General features: G+C 31.5%; 4 protein-coding genes across 11 annotated transcripts; 3 read left to right on the top strand and 1 right to left on the bottom strand.

Annotated features, from left to right (window-relative positions):
- Window positions 1–200: 200 nt before the first annotated feature.
- Window positions 201–21,374, bottom strand: LOC143350189 (5-taurinomethyluridine-[tRNA] synthase subunit GTPB3, mitochondrial). 4 transcript variants are annotated; one of them, XR_013081068.1, is made up of 7 exons: window positions 21,227–21,374; window positions 20,588–20,761; window positions 20,252–20,472; window positions 19,420–20,132; window positions 19,039–19,319; window positions 13,901–14,219; window positions 12,404–13,378 (listed from the first exon to the last, which is right to left on the bottom strand). XR_013081068.1 is itself a non-coding variant. In XM_076782105.1 (6 exons), exons 1-5 carry the CDS (start codon window positions 21,372–21,374, stop codon window positions 19,079–19,081), a joined length of 1,497 nt encoding a protein of 498 aa, XP_076638220.1. In that variant the 3' UTR covers window positions 201–5,061; window positions 19,039–19,078. The 4 variants fall into 4 exon arrangements, 3 of the variants coding, with proteins under 3 accessions (XP_076638220.1, XP_076638218.1, XP_076638219.1); XM_076782105.1 differs by lacking the exons at window positions 12,404–13,378; window positions 13,901–14,219 and adding an exon at window positions 201–5,061; XM_076782103.1 differs by having other exon boundaries at window positions 12,404–15,275.
- Nvd (cholesterol 7-desaturase nvd) lies at window positions 8,865–13,033 on the top strand. Its single transcript, XM_076782109.1, has 6 exons — window positions 8,865–8,981; window positions 10,003–10,187; window positions 10,262–10,428; window positions 10,605–10,783; window positions 11,875–12,255; window positions 12,797–13,033. Exons 1-6 carry the CDS (start codon window positions 8,892–8,894, stop codon window positions 13,031–13,033), a joined length of 1,239 nt encoding a protein of 412 aa, XP_076638224.1. The 5' UTR covers window positions 8,865–8,891.
- On the top strand, window positions 13,914–16,733 carry Cn-iiib (cytosolic 5'-nucleotidase IIIB). The gene is made up of 6 exons (XM_076782116.1): window positions 13,914–14,054; window positions 14,335–14,433; window positions 14,577–14,646; window positions 14,780–15,132; window positions 15,385–15,615; window positions 15,923–16,733. Exons 1-6 carry the CDS (start codon window positions 14,028–14,030, stop codon window positions 16,019–16,021), a joined length of 879 nt encoding a protein of 292 aa, XP_076638231.1. The 5' UTR covers window positions 13,914–14,027; the 3' UTR covers window positions 16,022–16,733.
- On the top strand, window positions 16,988–19,017 carry LOC143350195 (TP53-regulated inhibitor of apoptosis 1). Of its 5 annotated transcripts, none has more exons than XM_076782117.1 (3): window positions 16,988–17,096; window positions 17,382–17,647; window positions 18,837–19,017. In XM_076782117.1, exons 2-3 carry the CDS (start codon window positions 17,501–17,503, stop codon window positions 18,921–18,923), a joined length of 234 nt encoding a protein of 77 aa, XP_076638232.1. In that variant the 5' UTR covers window positions 16,988–17,096; window positions 17,382–17,500; the 3' UTR covers window positions 18,924–19,017. The 5 variants fall into 5 exon arrangements, with proteins under 5 accessions (XP_076638232.1, XP_076638233.1, XP_076638234.1 ...); XM_076782118.1 differs by having other exon boundaries at window positions 16,996–17,087; XM_076782119.1 differs by having other exon boundaries at window positions 17,010–17,096; window positions 17,457–17,647.
- Window positions 21,375–21,565: the final 191 nt, after the last annotated feature.

Here is a 21,565-nt window from a genome sequence, read left to right on the forward strand (position 1 = left end):
AATACAGTAATTACCGATTTTACAAATTTGCATCTCTGCTCAGCATCCTAAATGAATCTTCGTTACCAAAACAATTTTAAACCACCGTTTTTAAAATAATCAATACATGCCTCGTTTAACACTTCCGAACAATAGTTTAGATTATATATCACAATAGTGGCACATCGTATTAAAAAAATGAATCCTGTTATTAAATAAAATGTTAAGTAAAGGTAATAGAGAAAAAAATGAAAAGATAAATCGTTATTTAAACTTTATGTTGTAAAATTCATATGAATATGAACAGGAATACTTTATGAAAATTTTTACGCAAAAATTTTAAATTTGTTAAATTCTTTCAAAACGCTTCACCATACAATTTAATTTCTATTTGTTATCATGGACACTAGATTGCAGAAAAGGGAAAACTCACTAACAAAACACCAAATCTGGCATTTTAAATTGTTGACAATTCGCATTTTACTCTGTAATCTTTTTTATGAATTTTTTTAGTTACATATATTTCGAATCATTTCTTTATTTTGCTTGTTCATTACGAATATCTCTATTTTATTTATTTTCCTTTTACTTTACTGTTATTCTCTTTTTTATTTCCGCGAAAGAAGTCAATCGATGGCGATTTTATTTTGTTTTTACGTTTAAATAATAAAAAAGTCATTTCGCTCGGCCCTACTCTATCCAGGCACCAAGATCCAATCGAAAATTTTCTTTAAACATTTTCCGTGTTCAAAAAACATTACAATTTCCCAATTCAAGCTTTGAAATTCCAAATTCATATTATATCAAAACTTTTAAATTCAAAATTTCATTAAAATTGCTCAATTCCAAATTTAAACTTTTAATTAAATTAAAATATTCGATATTTATAGTTTATTAACGTTACAAAATCTAAAATTTAAGTTTCAATCAAACTGTAAAATATCAAATTCAAACTTTCTTCAAATTACAAAATTACAAGTACAATATTTATCTGTACCTAACAAAGTAAGCCGTTTGGTTCAAATCTATCATGGAACAAATAATTCTTTGTTACAAAATAAGAGACAAAATACTTTTGATTTACTTAGAAAATTCAGATTACCTTTTGAATTACTACTTCTTGGATACGAGTTATAAAAAACCATTCAAAATTTTAACATTTTACATTTGAATCCTAAAATTATAGCGATAATAAAACAACCCGGCGCTTTTTACATTTCAGTTATTTAAATCGTTTAATTAATCATAGAATCAAAGACATAAAAATGAAAATCAATTGTGCTTCTTGTAAATTTTCAAAAATATCGATATCGTCAGTTGCTTAATGAATTTACTAGTGATCCAAACTCCCAAATTGCACATCTATTATAATAATAACCAGCAAGAAATACAATAAGTGAATAGTATCGACGAGAAAAGAAACAGACATTTAGTCGAGCGTCTACAATAGTAACGAAATGTTGAATTGATTTATGGTATTCGAGACATAATCGGGTTATATATTTAGGTCAAGCATCAGAATTAAAACGAATTGGATATTTTTTGCATTTTTATGAAAATCTAACAATATTACAAAATTCTGGCCATAGTGTGTTATGTTTCTGCGGACAGTTACAATATACATAAGTGATATACGCAACCTATTAATGGAAATTAGGGTTATCTACTTGACTTACGTTACTTTTTCACGATTAGTTAAGCAGACAGGCTGCCTTGTCCAAAGTTATCGTGTAAACCGTTGTAACAACGATTCTGAAACATTCTCCATAAATCAGTTCTGGTAAATCTAGTACATCTGGCTTTAATTGAAAGTAATTGTTCATCAATTGCAATAGATGCATCTGGTTTACAACACGTTTGACTATTTCCTCCACACTTCCAAAATCAATACAAATATATCTGTTTGTAATCGTCAACTTCTTTTGTCCAAACAACTAAATTCCAAATACTTTCTTCGATGCAAAGCATAGAAAACAAAATTATATCGATACATACGACCGCCACACGTTTTATAAATAAGTTCGAAATATGCAACAATGCACCGAAACAAAATTTACCTACATTTCGTGAGGGGTAAAAATGACCCATTAATTCCTACAAATATAAATTGCACAGAAAAGAAAAAGACAGAAAAGAGTAACAAAAAATTAACAAAACAAGTCATTTTGACCCTCTTGGCAGACTCAGTATCAATCATTAGACGTTACATAATTGTTACTATCTTTTATTCTAATTTCACACGATCTTCTCTCTTACTATTTATGCATTCGAAACCTTCCTCCACCTAATTCAGATTCGCTGCACATCCAAAATAATATTAAGTGTGTAAATTAATTCGATACCTTTTCTCATGAATTTCAAATTTTATTTACATAATGTTACGTGCTTCTGTACATATCAAATGCCACATTTAAACCACTAGAGACAGACCATATTAAAAACACGGATACTAAAAAAAGAAAAACTCTGGTTTCGTTAAGAAAGATGTTTCTGTCGATTAAATTGCTCAAGCATATTGTTAATAATATACTTCTAGAAGATATTCACGCATTCGTAGAAAAATTATCGTGATCTAATAAATTTGTGCATTAATAAAATTCATTAAGACACTTCCCCTTCGTTAATTGTTGATCACTTGACAATCACACTATGTCTTCCTACACACGTTTAACGACTAATTCAGTTCACGAACGATAAATTTTAGTCCTTGCTTCGCAAGATACTACGAGTGGCCATATTAGAAACATAAACCATGTTAGATACTTTTATCCCACTTTACTTTTTAGTCAGCCACAAGTTAAATTTGATTTGCAAAAAGGTGAATATAATTTGCAAAATTATGTAGTACGAGGAAAATGTTCCCAACTGAATCCACACAGTAAAGTTAAAGTGTTACTTGTCCCGTTCCATCGCCAGTATAAAACCTTTTTTGCTTAAATGCATCGTTTAAACGGATAAATTGTTGTTGATAATACTCTGCCATTAACAGTCTGATCAGGATTTGACAACTTATAATTAACAACACCTTTCACATCCCTCCAGACGCGCAATATAAATTCTCTTGCACGAATATTGGTCTTTCAGTTACAGAGGAAGTTACAAACTATTAAATGTAAAAGCACCGAATTAATTTGCATACAAGGTACGGGAAAATTAACATGAAAAAAAAATAACTAAGCTCGATCTATTATTTGATAAACGTCTTTTCGTGTTTTTTGCACATTTAATCGCATATCTATAGAATATTTATAATATCTGCTTTCATGGACAAACGCTGAAAGTGAAACATGATTAAACAAACCATCACAACGAATGGAAAGTCATTTGTTTCGTAATTACAAATTTAATACTTTATATAAACTTGCACGTTGCAACAAAACAAATATCAAAGTGAACAGTAATGCAGGATAAATAAAGGAATATAGATTGTAAAAAAAGATCGATTAGTAAACAAACTAAGTTCTTATTGACATTAGCAAGTTTGGAACACAAAAACAAATCGATGGTTTTTTAATATAATAATAAGATCAATATTTGGAACAGTATTTTCTGGCCGTTTCAAAATCTTCATAAAATCTAAAAAATGGCGATTATAGAACCTACATTTTTTCTTATTTCTATTCCTAAATAGTATTTCAGCATTTCCAAATCCTTAAGATGAAAATATTCTTTTAAAAATTCGATTGTTCTATTAATTTTACTTACATCCCTTGAGGCAATTAAAATGTACCCATAAACAGTGACGTAAATCAATTTTTGTATACAGACATGAAGCTGCTTAATCCAAAACATTGTTTCTAAACGGTTATATGTTTACCATAAACAAAGACAAAGATCCTAAAAACACGATATGTAATATATCCGAAAATTGTTTAATATTCAGGTTTTGAAAATTAGAAATTACACTCAGGACAGATATTTAGTTTACACAAACAAATTCAGAAGTATTAATACTCTAAATCGCGAAGAAGTGACTATAAATTTGAATTAAAATTTATCATTTTGATAACTTCGATTGGGAAAGTTTTTCATGAGTAATACTGCCAAAAAATTATAAACTAACTCAAATTGTGGGAGTTTTTCGTGTATTAGCAAGACAGAAATTATAATTTTTCGTTGGTAAATTAATATTTTTGCAATATAAAACTGGTAATTTATTATTAGAGATTTTAAACAAACAGAACTTTGAAAGATAAATCCTGGTCACACTTCAAAAAAGGGAAATATAGTTTTTGCAGTTCAGTATATCAAAAAAGTATGGCACATGGATTTGAATGAAATTAATTATTCTGATTAAAGATTAAAGATATTCGAAACAAATAAAATACTAACAGAATTAAGTACAATAAAAGGTTTACATGAATTAACATGTTATCCCTTTACAGTAATCACGTTTGTAATAGTACACATTCCAAATAAACTGCCACCTTGATTTGTAAAAGAAAATATGAAATAAAGCCTATCATATTATGAAAAGGAATATTAAAAAATATTTTATATTCGCTTGATTAAGAGTACTATGAATTGAATTGAAAAACACGCAAAAAATATCCATTATATTTTTGGTACAACAAAAAATGCACACTCCGTTCGATTTAGATTGACGTGAAATAATATATCGATTCAAATTTAATTCTAAATGGAAACTTTGGCTACACGAAATAAATGAAAATCTAACTCGATCATCCTCCAAATCTATTGCACAATTGATTTAACACCAACTCCTATTTACCCTCGGACATTATTCTGAAATTATAATTATGAAATTGTAACTACAACATTGCGTTGATAGAAAAACACGAATACAAATGAAAAAAGAGAACTATCTAAAGAGTCAAAACTGGACGAAAATAATTAGAAACAAAAAACAGTATTTGTGTTTATTTTTTATTAATATCGTACCATCAGTTTTTGTTTATTTTTCTGTTGTTTCCGTTTCTTTTTCCATTAAGTATTACGAAACAAATTTTGTTTATATTAGATTTGGCACGTTTTTTTTGCTAACACTCACAACCTTCCAGGTCTCGTGGACAAGTTGAAGATGAAAACATTTTCAACGAGCATCAGGATGGTGGACCGAAGCTGCAAAATATCCAAGCGTCCAATTACTGAATTTCATGGAAGATAATGGACTGATTTCGTCAAATTTAGAAAAATATTAAGGGAAGACTTAGGAAGAAGATGAAGAAAATTGGCAGACATTTTTCAAATTCATACAAATCAAAATTTGAAATCAAACCCCAAGCTTTCAAATTGAGAACATCACTGAACCTATGAGAACTGAAGAAACTTAATAAAATACTACTGTCACGATGAAAATAAAACATGAAAAAGCACGAACAGACAGATATTTTTAAATGCTCCTGCTGGACCAGTGATTGAACGAAATCTTAAAATCGAAGAAAAATAACTGATGAAGGAGGAAGATCTATTACAAAAAATTAAAAAGAAAATTAATAAAAATGGTTAGAAATAGAAGAAAATGGAACTGATGAAACTGTTTGATTCGATTTGTCTTGTCAATGTTATTTGGAACAAACGATTTATAACTAATTTCATTTAAAATGTTACATAACAATGTTTAGAACATTTAGAACAGTTTTTGGAAGAAAGAAAACAATGAATAATTTGCAAAACAGAGTAATAATTAATTACTGTTTCAATTAACATTTTCGGACCGGTGACAAAAAAAAAAAAAATAGTGATACTTTTTTATAACGCTTGTTTTCGTTTTTCCTCGTTGCTTTAGTTCGTTAAGTTTATTCTTCGTTTTGTTGATTATAATTATTAGACGGCGTTACAAAAAAATTAAGGGTTCTTTGTTAAAAAATGTTACATGTTTGTTAAGTTTTTTCGAGCGCGCTCTCCCTTGTTCTCGTTAATGTTAACGTTTCGTTAAAGTTAATATTAAATCCGACAAAATAAAAAAAAAACCGAAGTTACGTTTTGTTTCAAGTTACATCTTTGTTTTATGTTCGAAATAAAAAAAAGGAAAACAAAAAAAAGGAAAAGATATTTTACGTTGAAAGTATTCGATTTTTACGCATAAAAAATGTTTAAACGTCACGTTGTGTGTGAAAAATCATTCGTATATGCTTTTCGCGTAAAATATATACACGGGAAACGAACAAATTTTTTACGAACGTTTTGTTTCTGTTTATAGCTGGTTGAAGAAAATGTTTTCCATTATTTTTGTTATTTTACAGAAAACGTTTTTTTAAATGTTGAGTTGATTTGTTACGAATTACGTTAATGCTTGACTGAAAAGTATTGTTGTCTGTTTCCTTTTTTTTTAGACGGGTTTCACCGCAGTGCCTTGAGTTTGTTATTCGATCGTTCGTTAAAATCATAACTGTACGAATGAATGAAACAGTATACGAACATATTCTGAAGTACGATATATGAATGAATCGATAATCCGATTGATTCTTTTATGTACTCGTTGACAAATTACTAAATTAATACTAATTTTAAGGTTCACGGATCGCTTCGTCGTTTATTTATTGAACTAACACTATTTTTGATCACAGAACGAACGATCGAAGACGATAAATTGATTCGTTTAGCGTATCGTCGATCAATCTGTTTCGTTGTTCACGCGTGTATTCAGTAAAGTAATAGTTTAAAGAAGCGATTCGTTCGATAAATCGATAATGTAATTCATTAATATTGTAGATCCGCGTGTGAATTCAACTGTATAGTCTGTAATTACTTTACTCGCCTACTGTTTAGTTTTACTTGCGTATGAATTAATTTCTTTCTAAATTGTATCAAGTAGTTTGAATTTTCACGTCACTAAACATTGTATGTTTTCGTATGCTTTTTTTCAAATGTATTCTCCGAAAATTGTTAGTCTAGCGTCGACTGGTTTTTGTAAACGTTGTTTATATTTAAATTTCCCAGAATCTGCGACTCACTTTTCAACAAGATTTATAGAAATTTCAAATAAAATTCGACTCACAATTTTAGAAGAAGCTTCAGAATCTTGTACCCTCCGAACGAAAAAAGTTTTCCAACAAAAAAAAAAACTCGCCCCTTGATTCGTGTCACCATAGATAAAAATCATCGAAGCGCTCTATGTTCGAAATAAATTCCCGTTGACCTTAAACTCTCGAAGAATTTCGAGTTTTGCATTTACTCAAATCCGTCGTAGACGCGCTTAAAATTCAAGTACGTTTCTAAATATATTCACCGCGACGAGAAGAAATTTTTCGAAACCGAACGCAAAACCTTCGAACTCTGCGTCGAAATTACTGAAAATCGGAAATCAAGCTGAACGCGCTCGAAGCGTATATTTAAAGGGGACCGGGTGTCGAGTGGAAAATATATGTGGAAAAGCTTGGGAGAAGAGATAGAAACAGTCGGGAACCGTTACCTGGAATCGATAAAACGAAACTTGGGAAAGGAAAGGCAAGGAGGACAAGCAGAAGCAGAACGATTCGCGATGGAACGAAAGATATGCAACAAGGACTTGGAAATTGGTTGTCTGACCGTACACAATTCAAAGTGGAAAAACGTGACGAACGCCGCTCGTTCGCTGGAAAGGCCAGGTATACGATTTCAAACTGACAAATATTCTTAAACGTTTGAATGGCTTCGCAGTAACATAGTGTCTACCCGTCTTGCAATACGTTTCTTCGAACGACGCCAGAATCGACCAAATTTCAATTACGAATGATAAATTAAATTAAATTAAAACTCACTAAACGTGATGGCTTTTTGAACCGACAACCATAGTCGAGGAAAATTTATAATCGCGAGGGTACAGCCTGTAAAAAGGATTGGAAACTGTTATAACGCTGATTTTGGTTCTCGAAACAGTGTCGTAACTGTTATGATAACAAATTTTGTTGGATACGTTTCTTGAAAGAATCTAAATTTTGTTGGGTATGAGGTTTTTGGTAATGGTAATTTAATTAGAGCTGGTTAAACGAAGGAAATTCAGAGGCGGAGTAGAATAAATGTGACTTTGACTGAAAGAAGATGGATCCTCTGTAATAGCGAACGTCGTGGAAGGTGGTCTACCTCAAGAAGGTATAAAAGGCTCTGTCTAAGGAATGAAGTGGCTCAGTCGTTCGAAAAACGATCGAGGGTTCAGAATCAGTCTGGAAGGCCCTTCTGTGCGTTTCTCCGCCTCTTCTTTTTCCAACTCTTCCTTCGTCCTGACGTGGTCCTCTCTGGTTTCATAATTTCTCCGGCAAGGAGAAAGACCGAACGATTCTTTAAAATCGTTCTCGATATACGCCAAGCTGTTAACAAGGAAGATCGAATAGGAAAAACTGAAGATCGAAAGTCGAGAGGAATAAAGGAGAAATTTTCAAAAAAAGGATCGTTCGAATGAGAAACTGAAAGGATATATTCATTGGCGGGTATTTGGCCGAGGTGTACGAAGAAACGAAAAGTAATCGAGAGTGAAATTTTTGGGAAAAAGTGAAGCACCGTTGAAAACGAAGTTTCGGGGAGCAAGTACATTCCACCGGGTAAGAAGGAATATTAAAAGAAGGAGGGGGAGGGAACAAGAAGAGCAAAGAGAAGAAGGGCGTAGAAGGAGATGGGTATAGTGGAGGAAGGAAGGGAAGACTGAAGAAGGAAGATAAGACGGAAGGAAGAAGGGGGTGAAGGGAGAATGTAAAAGAGGGCAGAGGAATAAAGCAGGAAGAAAAAGGGAGTGTGAAGGAAGACGGAAGTAAAGGTAGAAGGGAGAACGAAGTAGAGCAGTGGAAGAGGGAAGGAAGGAAAGAAAAATAGAATAGGCAGAGAGTGGAGGAAAAAGGAAAGAAGGAAATACGACGGAAAGAAGGAGAGTGAGAGCAAGGAGTAAGAGAGGTGGCTCCGAAGGTGTTCCGGAGGGACAAGTTTTTCGAGTGCACTTGCTCTTCTTCGTTCGGGGGCAGAGGGTGAAGAAGACAGCGATGGCCGGATGGTGGAGCCTCGGTGGTGCTTTTCTTCTGCTTTTTGGTATTCTCCTTGCTCCCTATTTGTACAAGATCAACTGGATCAAGGTGAGTCTTCTTTGATACCTTTGCCCGGCTTACCTACTTACAGTGGCTCACGAAAGTATTCGAACCCAGGGCTTGAAAACTGCTACAACATAGGTTTAGCTTCTTAAAACAGTTACCAAGAACTTTTAATCCGAACAGCTCTTAGAAAGAACCGAAATTTCGGTTAATTCGTTTAATTTTAATCTATGAATATCTTATGATTATAGATTCAGAACTGAATAAAAAATAACGGTCGTAGAATTTATACGAAAACGGTATGGTTCGACTTTTGTAATATTTATTCCGAACGTAAGTTCTTCGTAACAGTTTCGACAAAAATTTTTACACAACGATTCGAAACAATTATTTTTAAAACTTAAATAAGAAGTTTTCTTGTGTTGGTTTGAATGAACGTACAAGAAAAAACTGATAGAACACGATGGTCGCGTTAGATTACCATAGAATTAACATTAAATTTCGAAAGAGAACCAAGTCCGCGTTGAAGTTACGTATGTTACAATGCTACGTCAACTGTTACCGAATATATCTCATTCTCTTGCACGACCAAACGGTCGATCTTTGCATTAACGATTTTCGTTATTAATAACGTAAAAATCCAAAACAAGCAAATCGAGTATTAATAGCGAAACAATTTGTAACAGATGCAATTGCATCGCGAGGTAACTTCGCTAATAAATCTGCAGTCCTGTTTAATTTTTACCCAGTACAAATCGACGCGATGACATTATGTTTACAGACGAGGAAGCAAATTTCTTTCGCGCGTGACATCGTAAAACTAGAGGAGTCCTTTTTCTTTGTATCAGCGACTCGTGGCATTCTTAAAATAATAAAATGTCGAATTTCAGAAGCATAGATATTATTCGAGTCGATTAATGCCAATAATTAACCATCGAAAGATCGTTTAAATTTAGAAAAGACGTTATTAAATTTGGACAAAAGTCCAAAATGTATACTAAATTTGATAATGTTACTTTTTTTTTTATTGTTAGTTCCCCTAGCATTTCTTTCTTCTTTTTTCTAGGATTTAAGATTGGAGGGCGACAACAGGAAGATTCTAGCGAATCATTTAGAATCGAAGAAACGCAAATTGGGTAAACTTCCTCCCGTTTATCCAAATGGATGGTTCGCTCTTTTAGAAAGTTCCCAATTGGAGAAGCGCCAAGTGAAACACGTGGCGGCTCTTGGGCAAAATTTTGCTGTTTTCAGGTACTAACAACGTTCTAACGAAATTTAACTAATAAGATTGCAATGGAATAATTAACAGCAATATTCGTTTAAAGAACAGATAAAGGGATGGTAAGGATTTTAGACGCTTACTGTCCTCATCTTGGCGCTAACATGGCAGAGGGTGGACGTGTGAAGGGGGATTGTTTAGAATGTCCATTCCATGGTTGGCAGTTTCGTGGCTCCGATGGACAGTGCGATCACATTCCATACTCTGACAAAGGTAATTTAGATTAGTGTCAATTTTAATTACTTTTTACTTAAAAAAAAATTATTAAGGTACCGATGCCTACTAAAAATAACATTTTTTTTGTATCTCTGACCATTTTAGAGATACAGATTCTCCCCAATTGCATTGGATGCCCTTGTATAACGCATTGTTTGGTATTTTCATTTTAGTGCCGCACATTGCGCGAACAAAAAAATGGAAAAGTTGCGAAGCCAACGAGATTATTTTTGTTTGGTACCATGCGGAAGGATTGGAACCAAGTTGGCAGCCGCAGACAGTCAGTCATGTATCAAACCGAGTGTGGCGTTATCAAGGTCGAAACGAATTTCTTATCAACTGCCACATACAGGTCAGTTTAATGAAATTACAAATAACTTGTTTTTTTGTTACTCTGATCGTATAATTAAACGGATATCGTAACCGATAAACAAATCTTATCTTTAAGAATTTCAGAAATACGCTCTTCGAATATGTATCGTTACTGACTCGTCACGCTGCAACCTCGTTATATATTTTATCGATAATTATTTGATACGTATCGCTAACGATAAGTAAAATTGTTTTACAGAGCTGGTTTAAATTGACCCTCTTGCAGATCAAATTCACCCTTTTGAAAATCTACAAAAGGGTTCATTCATGATGCAAAAAGGTGAATATGACCTGCAGAAGGTTTGGAAATCCTTAAAAACATTGTAAACAATTACGAATAGCTTTGCATTAACAGCACATGTGAGTACAAATACAGGATATTTCGCAAAATTATGTATTTGTCATTCTTCATTGTGGAAACATTGAACGAAAACTGTCCGGTTATCGAATAAAATGTTTAGAAACTAAGATTAACGAATAAAAAAAAAAAAATTCCTTACATTTATCATGGAAACTAAAATCAAGGAAACCAATTTGCCATTAACTTCTCGATCGACAAAGATCTCTTAGTCTTCCTCTTTTTCTTTTTCCTGTTTTTAGATATCTGTTAAGTAAGGCAGATGGATATTTGAAATAAGAAATGGATTTTGGACTCCTTGATTGCAGCCTCCATGATGAATCCTAAGAACAATGATCGATACATCAGGTTGGAACAGGTAAGAAATCCGTCGATATACCCGACAAAAATGCGTAAAAAATTCAAAATTCTTCTCTCAACTATTTAAACCAGTAAAAATAACTTTAGAAATATAGTAAATTAAAACCACACACGCACCCAAAATTAATTGAAACCTACGACAGAAGAAATTCATGATTTACCAAAAATTGTTCGAACTAATAAGGAGACATGAATACTACACACGAATAATACAATAACGTACCCAAAGGAACAATATTCTTAACAATTTATAGGTATTTTTTTAACCCGATATTATATTGTTCGTGTGTAATAATAATTAATTTAACACATTAATATGAAACGGTAAATTAAGAATTTATTGCTTGTTTTAGGAGGTCGCAGAAAATGGCGCCGATACGGCGCACCTGAGCGCAGTGCACGGACCGATGATATTTTCGAATATCATACATACATTTTCATGCGTTGCCCGTCATTCTTGGACGAACGTTGGTTGGAGACCGCACAATCTGTTCACAGAAAGCAAAAGATCGGACGGAGACGAACCAAAGAAAGAAAACAGCGAAAACTTGAACCACAGAGCGTACACGACTCTTAGGCACACATTAATTTTGTTCGAGAAGTACAAACTTTGGAACTTGGATGTGCACGTTCAACAAATCGGTCCAGGCTACGTTGAATTGACGATGGACACCTATTTTGGGCGCATGTGTATTTTTCAAACAGTGACACCGATGGAACCCCTTTTACAGAAGGTTCCATATTTTATTTAAACTTTTCAAGCTACGTTTTTCTTTTTTTTTTTTACACTATTTCGTAACATTCTTTGTTCACGTTAATCTAACGAACTATATCGACGTTTCACGCAGTTCTTTCACGAGATCCAAACGATAAAGTAGACGATTTAAATATAATTAATTTTTATTCCTGAAATAGGAGACATCCTGTTTCATGGTTTCCATATAAATCTTTAATAAAACAGCGAATTAACCGAGGAAGTTGTTACATCGAGTCATTAACGGTACAAATATTATGTTATTCTCATTTTTTTTTTATATATTTTATTATTTTTTTTTTTTTTAAATCAAAAACGTATAAATTCCAATGGAATGCAATATACTATAAATTTTAATAAAGGAAACTTACAATAAGATTTGTTTTTTTTTTTTTACTTAAAGATCTTCGTCCAGTAAATTATTCGATAAGAATCTAAAGACAGAATTAACTAAAGCATCATGACTTAATAAACTTTATAATTATCGTTACTATAATTATTAATATTATTGTTGTTACTAGGTGACTCATTTAATTTATGCCGCACCGCTGCTTGCTCCATACGCCTGTATGATATTCTTTGGAGAGTGTTTAATGTTTGAAAGAGATGTAGCCATTTGGAACCGAAAGAAATTCGAAAAACAGCCGCTCCTCGTGAAAGAAGATAAAAGTATTCTTAACTACCGCAGGTGGTACTCTCAATTTTATTCACAGCATAGTCCCAGTTATCATTCAGCTATGAGATCGTTACAATGGTAGCACATATTTTCTCTATTACAATGAAAGATCGTTCGATCTTCGAAGACATTCCCACAAGATTTTATAATATTAATAATAATCATAACAATGATAGTATTAATGATTAAAAAGTATAAATATTACCTAATGTAATAAAATATATGAATACCAGTTCCATTTGCATAATGTTAATAATACCTTTTCTGGCCGTAATGTGCGCTATGTTTAATCGAAAATTCGAATACTATACAATCGACTATATTATTTCTGATAAGTATTATTAAATGTTGTACCACAAAAAACAGTATATCCTTGTGTCACTTGATTATTGTACCCTTTACTTATATATCCTCTCCCCTAAACGAACTTAATAAAATAATAATTTTAATTTGTTGCGAGTTTGATACGTTCCTTCATTAATTAATTAATTAATTCCGTAGGTCATGTAACATACGCTATAGCAAAAACACTCGAATAGGTGCCTAAATTTTTCGACGAAAAAAAAAAATTTCAAATCGTTCTGGAAAAATTATTTTCAGTTGCAGGGGTCAATTACAATCATTTTTGGTCATTACGCATACCCCCGAAATCCTACTCACTTTCGAGAAAAAAAATTCTTTACCGAAAATATACTGTGTGGCCGAAAATGTTTCTATAACTTTTTAACGAAGCCTGAATCAACAAATTGGTATCCTTAATTTTCGTCTTATTTTGGCCTCTAGAATCTCCCATTAAAATTTTTCCCAGGGATAGCCGAACACTCTGTATATTTCTTAATCGATAGAAGCGATCAAAGTTTCTCGAGTGAGCTCGACTTTGACGGCTCGAACGTTTTGCTTTTATGTTTTAAACATTATTGGTCCGATAGCGACAAAGAAAGAAAATTACCTCTCGTTGCCGTCCCTATTATTTCTCTAGAGTGGGGATTTACGACCGTCACTGATAAACACGCAAACTGCCATTTATGGCGGCATTACTATGTTAGAAGTCTTCACTCGTCTTACAAAGGAAAATCATGACTCACGAATTAAGCTTCGAGGATGTAAGTAGACATCTTAAATTTGTTGTGGCTGCTCTCCTTAGCCAATCGCATTTGATGTACACTATCCCATTATTTTAGCGGTCAATACATCGCAACATAACCTTTTAAACACTCTTTCCTTGAATCTTTCTAATAACAAGTTTTTCTAATAAACAGACGAAACTTCTATAATTAAAAACAACAAATAATTAATCTTAAGATTTTGTAAAATACACTTTAATCATAATAAAAATAATTTCTCTAATCAATAACATTTTTTAAATCTTGTTTCCTGATGCAGTTTCCAATTTTGAAATCAAAACATGTCTATATTAAGGACAAAAAACGTCTTCTAAGGATATTAAACACAATTTTGAAGGACGGATGTAAGTCTTTGCAGGTACATTTGTTATTATTCGTTCTATATCTATATTACAATAATAAAAGCATTTATGTAAACTACAATGATTGAAAGTACATATCATATTTAAAATTTTTTTAAATTTGAATCAATGTTAATGTATAATAACCTGCTACTTTCAGATCGTTACTGATTTTGATTTGACATTAACAAAGCAACATGTTAATGGAGAAAAGAATCTCAGCAGTTTTGGTAAGCAAATGTTCAAACTATTTTTTAGTATAAGTTGTATATAGACTATCACTATAAAAAAATAAATGAGCATCAGGCCAAAAGAATAGTAAAAATTTATGCAACAAAAGAAATTGGTTAATTTTAAAACCAGGGATGTTCAGCAAGTGTAAGCAACTTTCATTGACTTATACGGAAGAGTCACGCCGTCTCTATGAAATGTACAGGCCAATTGAAATTGATCCTCATTTATCACTTGAAATAAAAGCAGAAGCAATGACAAATTGGATAATTGCTGCAGAAGAAATATTAAAAGGAATACCTTTTAATCCTGATGAAATATTAGAAATAGCCAAAATTTATGGAATGAATTTAAGGGATCATACTGAAAAACTTTTCAAAAAATTATATTCTGCTGGGATACCAATATTAGTTTTTAGTGCTGGCTTGGGAGATATTGTTGAAGCTATTTTAAGGGATCGTGGAGTTCTATTTGATAATGTAAAGGTAATATCTTTTAGAATTTTTATACGGGAACTGCATAAAGTTTATTTCCTGCCTTCACTTTTTCAATGCTGATATAATAAATATTTTGCCTCAAGTTTACTATTTAACATAAACAAGATCACTTTATTTGTTACAACACTCATCTGAAATACAATTTAGTTTTCTAAATATTTATACTTAATCAATAGTGATAAAAATAAAATTAATAGTAATGACAGTAATATTAATAACAATTATTACTTGAATTATAAGGTGATCTCAAATTTCCTCAAATATGAGGATGGAAAATTAGCAGGCTTTAAAAATGAAAAATTGATTCATGTTTTCAACAAAAATGAATATGCCATAGAGCAGGAACATCTTAATGTTCTTGAAGGAAGAAAAAATGTTCTTTTAATGGGTGATACTATAGGGGATGCATCAATGGTAGATGGTATGGGAGAGATAAACGCAGTACTAAAAATTGGTTTTCTTTATGACAATGTAAGTGTTATGCATATATTAAATACATATGTCTCAAGCATCCTGATTCCTGATTGTTTTCATAAGTTTTTATATTACAAAATAGTAAAGAATCATTCACTAAGATTATAGGTACAAACAGAGTATTCGAAAATACTTATTTTCAGTAAACTTGTGTGTTAAAATTTCGAAGTCTAAGAAGGATAATATAAACGAAATGAAAGAAATCAAAAATAAATCGAACAGGCTCTATTATTGAAATTACGCTAGAAAAAAAACCTGCACTATGAAAAAACATTTTCATAAAATTCTTGTAATTTTATTTCAGGCTGAAACTAGTTTACGTTCGTATATGGAAGAATATGATATTGTCTTAGTCGATGATCAAACAATGCAAATTCCAATCGATATTCTTCGAATATTATAACAAATAATAAAATATATTTTCTATTTTTCTAGTTCATTTGTAAACTATTTCTTTTCAACTTCAAGTTTTAAGGTTATATTATCAATGACATGGAACGAAACCAATAATACTTTACCTAACACACTTGGGGCATTAAACAAAATATTTGTTTCTTCTGACAATTGAATTTTCTTGCTTAAAACACGCACTTTTATAACTATACTAGATATACTTAATAAATATATTCTTCGGTAAGAATTGCTATAATGTAAGTTAGGGGTAACGACTATTTTCTTCGTCGTGAGCCACAAGAGTCCCATTAATCAGCTAATCAATTCCCCCACCATCAGATACCCTATCAGGTTTCGCACTACAGCAAAAGTTCGTTAGAAATGCACGGATTGGGACCGGAGCGTGAATTGTAACGTAGAAAAGACACGGTTCTGTACGATCGTTTCTTTCTTGTTTCTCTCCTTCGAAATGCATTTCGTTTAATTTTTAACGTATAATCGCGAATGCATTCCTAACGAACTTACACTGTAATTGAGTGCCCAGCAAGCTTTGGTCCTAACTCTGCAAAGTGGACATAACGAGAGCAGTTCTTTTGTGATTGAACGAAACAAAAACGTAGAAGAAGGGGCTACAATTAGATTGCAAGCCTCCAGTTTGTCACCCTTGATCTAACGATAAGAAATCTTGTTAAATTATGTGAATAAATATATTTCATGTTATATTTTAGTCTTACTAAATTTCCTCGAGAAACAAAAAAATAATATTTTTGTTTATCCTTATTACATTCTTTTAAAAGTTCGAGAAAATAAAGTTTATATTTTCAAGCATAATGAATGCAACAGAAATAAATATTTAAAGTTTCTATGTGTAAGTTCGCGGGGCCCCAGAAATCTATCTATGATTCCCGCCAAATCCGCGGATCATAGGTTAAGAACCACTGCTCTAGTAGCTTTTAAGAAAAAGAAATTGAGAACCGTCAACTACTATATAATACGTACCATAATCGTTATTAACCACAAAATATCTTGTGTATTTCACCAATAAAAATTGTGCGAATTTAGTTTTTGGAATAAAGGTCCGAATCGTGAGTAACTTTTAACTTGCAGTCACTTGAATTAACTAAACGTTAAATCTTATTTCTATTTGACACAAACCAATTTTATTGAATCAATAACATTCTATCTTGATTACATTGTGCTTGATACGACAAAAACCGAAGAATACAATTCAATTAATCGAATCTAATCGATACTAAATACTGCAACTGAAATTGATGCCAAGTCATGAGTCGACTTAAGATTTCGTATAAATTAATATAAATAACTTTAAATCATTTACAAGTAATAAATTTAAAATTATTTTCTTGTAGGTATTATTTGTTGATTGAAAGAATAATCGTCGAAGTTAAAAAATTTCTTTTAAAAATTGTGGAATATCGTTCCAGTAAAATTCACTTGCATTAAAAATAGTGATAAATACGAATACTAAATGAATAGTATTGCAGAAGCTTGTAATCAACTCAAAAAAGAGTATGATGGGTGCTTCAAATTTTGGTTTGCTGAAAAATTTCTAAAAGGAGAATTTGACGATTCAATGTGTTCAAATCATTTCAAATCGTACAACCAGTGTCTAAAGGTAATTAAATTTTCTTTTATTCCTTAATCATTCACTATTTAAATCGTTCGATCTAACTGACTAATTTAAAATACGATTACTTCGAGAGTAGTAATAAGGCTAACGATTAACAAAATATAAAGTTTAAGTTACGTATTAATGTTATAAAATAAAAAATAAAAAAAATACACGAATAAATCTTTATTTTAACGAAATAATGTTTCAAAATAACTATTCTACATATCATACAACCCTCGCTTAACTTTAGTTTACGAATATCTCGAAAAGACTAGCGAAATCTGATCCGACTGCCAAAAACGGTAAACGACAAAAATATTCTTTACGAGACATCTTCCATTTTCTATATGATGGACTGATAACGATATCAAACATGTATATATATCGATATAATATATGTACGTGTGCGTATGTACATAGGAATAAAGGGTTTTAAATAACCCTAAAATACAGAAATAAAATTTTGTTATTATCGTTAATAATTTCGAAAAGAAGACTCTTAACACTTACCATATCCCAACCTACATATACAATGAAATATTGCAAATCGAAATAACGGAAAAATGTCTAAACAAAACTTCTAATTTACGAAGTGGTTAGATTGCACGGTGCACGGTTCGTTTTACTGCATAAGTTACAATAAAACAAATCAAGTTCTAATGAATATTCGAATAAAGATATAATGTCGATTTAACCAATGTCCGAACTCACAAATGTGAACGATAGAACGAAAGAGTATTAAACCAATTTAAATAGAAATAAACGCTACAATAATTATGGAAGCTTGCAAAGATTTGAAAGCGAAGTACGACGATTGTTTTAACGTTTGGTTTTCGGAAAAATTTTTACGCGGAAATTATGACGACAGTGAGTGTTCATCGTTGCTTAAAGTTTATACAAAGTGTGTCGCGGTAAGTTAGATTTAATAAAAGTAACCTTCAAAAATATAGAAATGTTAATGTATTAGAATTAGACGATGTATGACAGGTACAAACAGTAGTGTTGGAATGTACTTAACAACAATTTAACTATATTATTGTATTTGTATAATTTATTAAATTATTTTTTCATGGTATATTGTTATTGTTGTGATATATATGTATTCACTTTAAGAATAATGAACTCTTACATTGAAACTTTTTTGCATACTTTAAGAAAAGAATGTATATAATATAATTATCTTGTGTTCTAGCAAGCAATGAAGGATCGAAATATAAACTTAGACGAAGTCGATGTATCACATTTGGCAGCAGACAAAGAAAAAACAACAGAAGATTAACTTTGAATCTAATACAATTTTTGTTCTTATTTGTTTTGTTATGAAAGAAAAATTTACTACAGTTAAATAAATTGTAATAATTATTATAATGTAATTTATAATGTTTCCTACTTACCTTAGTATTATACTTCATTACATCTCCTTCTAAATAATTTTTATTTTCCAACGCAGAAATTTTTAAATATAATGTCCAAAACTTCCTCATTGTTGATAGAACCTGTTATTTTACCAAGTTCCCTTGCTGCACCTCTAATATCTTGTAAAGATATGGCCATGTCATAATTTTGAATTTCAGTCCTTTTTAAATATGCTTGAAGATATTCTACAACAAGTAATACATGACTTCTGTATCTTGCATGACTTATCATAGGATTTTCCACAGATGGATCACCACAACTGTAATTAATAAATAAGAATAAAATATGTTTTATCCTAAATAAATATATAGACGTACTACATTATTACATAATTTAAATTTTATATATGAAACAATTACATTTCTTTCAAACACTGTGTCAATCTAAATATAAGTTGCTTTAAACCATCTTGTGTTTTACAGGAGATAACAACAACATCTTGCTTTTCCCATATCTTTCTCTCTTCTTTTTCGATCAAATCCGCTTTATTCACTATTACAAGAATTTTCTCTGTTTTTATTTCCAAAAGGTTCTTATAATGTTCCAAGAATTCCTCAAAAGAACTTTTGAAACTCTTTTTTGCGCTTATCATACATATTACGAGATCCGCCCTTTTCATACATTCTTTTGCTCTCCTGATACCTTCCATTTCTATTTCATTTTCTGGATTATTCCTGATTCCTGCTGTGTCTGCAAGAATCATTGGATACCCACAAATATTTGTGGTCAGTTCTATAACATCCCTTGTGGTACCTGGAGTGGATGTGACAATAGCAGCATCTTTCATGGAAAGCAAGTTCAAAAGACTACTTTTGCCCACATTGGGTTCTCCAAGAATTACTACACGTACACCTGTACGTAAAATTTCTCCTTTCCTTCCATCAGATAGATGTTGCTGCATTTCTATAGTTAATTTTTCCAATGTGGTTTTGGAATCTTTTAAAATATTAGATTCTAAACTGTGTTCTTCAGAGAAGTCAATGTAAGCTTCCAAGTTTGCCAGACAATGTAAAAGGGTAATTCTCCAAGAGTCATAGAGTTGTCGAAGCGAACCGCTAGCTTGATTATAGGCCTGATAAATTTTTGACAATAAATTTTAATTTATGATATTCGAAAATGTTTAAATTCTAAAAATTGAACAAGACATTCTAACATATTCATTTGGTAAGAATTTAATGGAATATTTTATACCTGTTTACGTTGCTTTTCAGTTTCTGCTTCTATTAAATCTCCTATACCTTCTGCTTCTGTCAAATCCAATTTCCCATTTAAGAAAGCTCTTTTGGTGAATTCTCCAGCAGATGCAAGTTGAAAGTGTAACTTTGAAAGTGCATTAAAAATTGATGCCACTACTGCAGGACCTCCATGAACTTGAAATTCTACAGTGTCCTCTCCAGTAAATGAATTAGGTTCTGAAATATATCATTATTTATTGAATACCATTGACTTTTTTCCCCGCCATATTTTTAATATTATTCAACAATTAATAGGGCGTTCATTTATTTTTATCTTTTATATCTGGAATACCTGGAAACCAAAGACAAAGACCTTTGTCTAGAACTTCTGTTGTTTCTGGATCACAAATTTTCCTTAAAACAGCTCTTTTAGGTTCTAAATTTGATATTTTCGTCATTTTTCTTAAAGCTACCGATGCCTCTGGACCGGATATCCGAATTACTGCTACTCCGCATTTACCATATCCTTTTATGTAAAAGATCATAAATGACAAACTTATAAATGTTTAATATAAATGCAATAATAACAGTTGCTTTGCTACTACAATGAAGTAGACATAACATGATTTAAAATTCATTTTTAATGTTATATATTTTACGAATAATAAAAATATATATACTTCAAAAATAATTGTTCTAATATAATATTGACTTATGAAGAAGTTATATTGCTTTTTTCATGTACATAATATATTTTAATTTGCAAATATTAGTCTTGTTTAATTTACTTCGATTTTCTTTCTATTTATATTGTATCGAATTGCAAATAATCTTATTTAAACTTGAGAGACGCATGCGTAGTTGAAATTGGCGGAATACGAGACGTCTCGTTGCAGAAGAACATCGAACTTTCAAGCAGAAAGTATACACGTCGTGTAATTCTGCAACGAATATGAAATATACAAAAAGTATAAAAAAAAACTATAATAACCGGAAGAAAGCGCGTAAATCGTAGAACATTTTTTGTGTCTGTTAATGTGCCTTTGCAGTGAAATTTGTGAATGGAAAATTGTGCATCTTGTTCCCGCGAAAGTAGTCAATAATTTCCATCTTTGCCCGTACAGAACTTTTCGAAACATTTGAATGTCCAGCAGTGAGGTACCAAAACCTTTCCTCGATATAGTACAACACTTTTATTGTGGCATTTATTTCGCGTTACACTACGATCAGGTTAGGTATTCAAACTCAAGTGCTAACCAGCTAACAATGAACATCGATGAAAGGGATGTAAGGTCGAAGTCACAGAGTGATCGGAAATTTCATGTTTAGC

Source organism: Colletes latitarsis, chromosome 14, assembly GCF_051014445.1.
Source record: "Colletes latitarsis isolate SP2378_abdomen chromosome 14, iyColLati1, whole genome shotgun sequence".
In the NCBI taxonomy this organism is placed as follows: Eukaryota; Metazoa; Arthropoda; class Insecta; order Hymenoptera; family Colletidae; genus Colletes; species Colletes latitarsis.

What these genes read in the sequence shown, in the direction of transcription:
- LOC143350195 (XM_076782117.1), top strand. Translation starts at nt 17,501, where the DNA reads ATGAATAGTATTGCAGAAGCTTGTAATCAACTCAAAAAAGAGTATGAT. An exon ending in CGTACAACCAGTGTCTAAAG is followed by an intron (nt 17,648 to 18,836) that starts GTAATTAAATTT and finishes CTTGTGTTCTAG; the next exon opens with CAAGCAATGAAGGATCGAAA.
- LOC143350189 (XM_076782105.1), bottom strand. Translation starts at nt 21,374, where the DNA reads ATGTTTCGAAAAGTTCTGTACGGGCAAAGATGGAAATTATTGACTACT. An exon ending in GATTTACGCGCTTTCTTCCG is followed by an intron (nt 20,762 to 21,226) that starts GTTATTATAGTT and finishes TTTACATAAAAG; the next exon opens with GATATGGTAAATGCGGAGTA. An exon ending in TCTTTGTCTTTGGTTTCCAG is followed by an intron (nt 20,473 to 20,587) that starts GTATTCCAGATA and finishes GATATATTTCAG; the next exon opens with AACCTAATTCATTTACTGGA.
- Cn-iiib (XM_076782116.1), top strand. Translation starts at nt 14,028, where the DNA reads ATGACTCACGAATTAAGCTTCGAGGAT. An exon ending in AAAGAATCTCAGCAGTTTTG is followed by an intron (nt 14,647 to 14,779) that starts GTAAGCAAATGT and finishes TTTTAAAACCAG; the next exon opens with GGATGTTCAGCAAGTGTAAG. An exon ending in TTCTATTTGATAATGTAAAG is followed by an intron (nt 15,133 to 15,384) that starts GTAATATCTTTT and finishes TTGAATTATAAG; the next exon opens with GTGATCTCAAATTTCCTCAA.
- Nvd (XM_076782109.1), top strand. Translation starts at nt 8,892, where the DNA reads ATGGCCGGATGGTGGAGCCTCGGTGGTGCTTTTCTTCTGCTTTTTGGT. An exon ending in ACAAGATCAACTGGATCAAG is followed by an intron (nt 8,982 to 10,002) that starts GTGAGTCTTCTT and finishes TCTTTTTTCTAG; the next exon opens with GATTTAAGATTGGAGGGCGA. An exon ending in CATTCCATACTCTGACAAAG is followed by an intron (nt 10,429 to 10,604) that starts GTAATTTAGATT and finishes TTTTCATTTTAG; the next exon opens with TGCCGCACATTGCGCGAACA.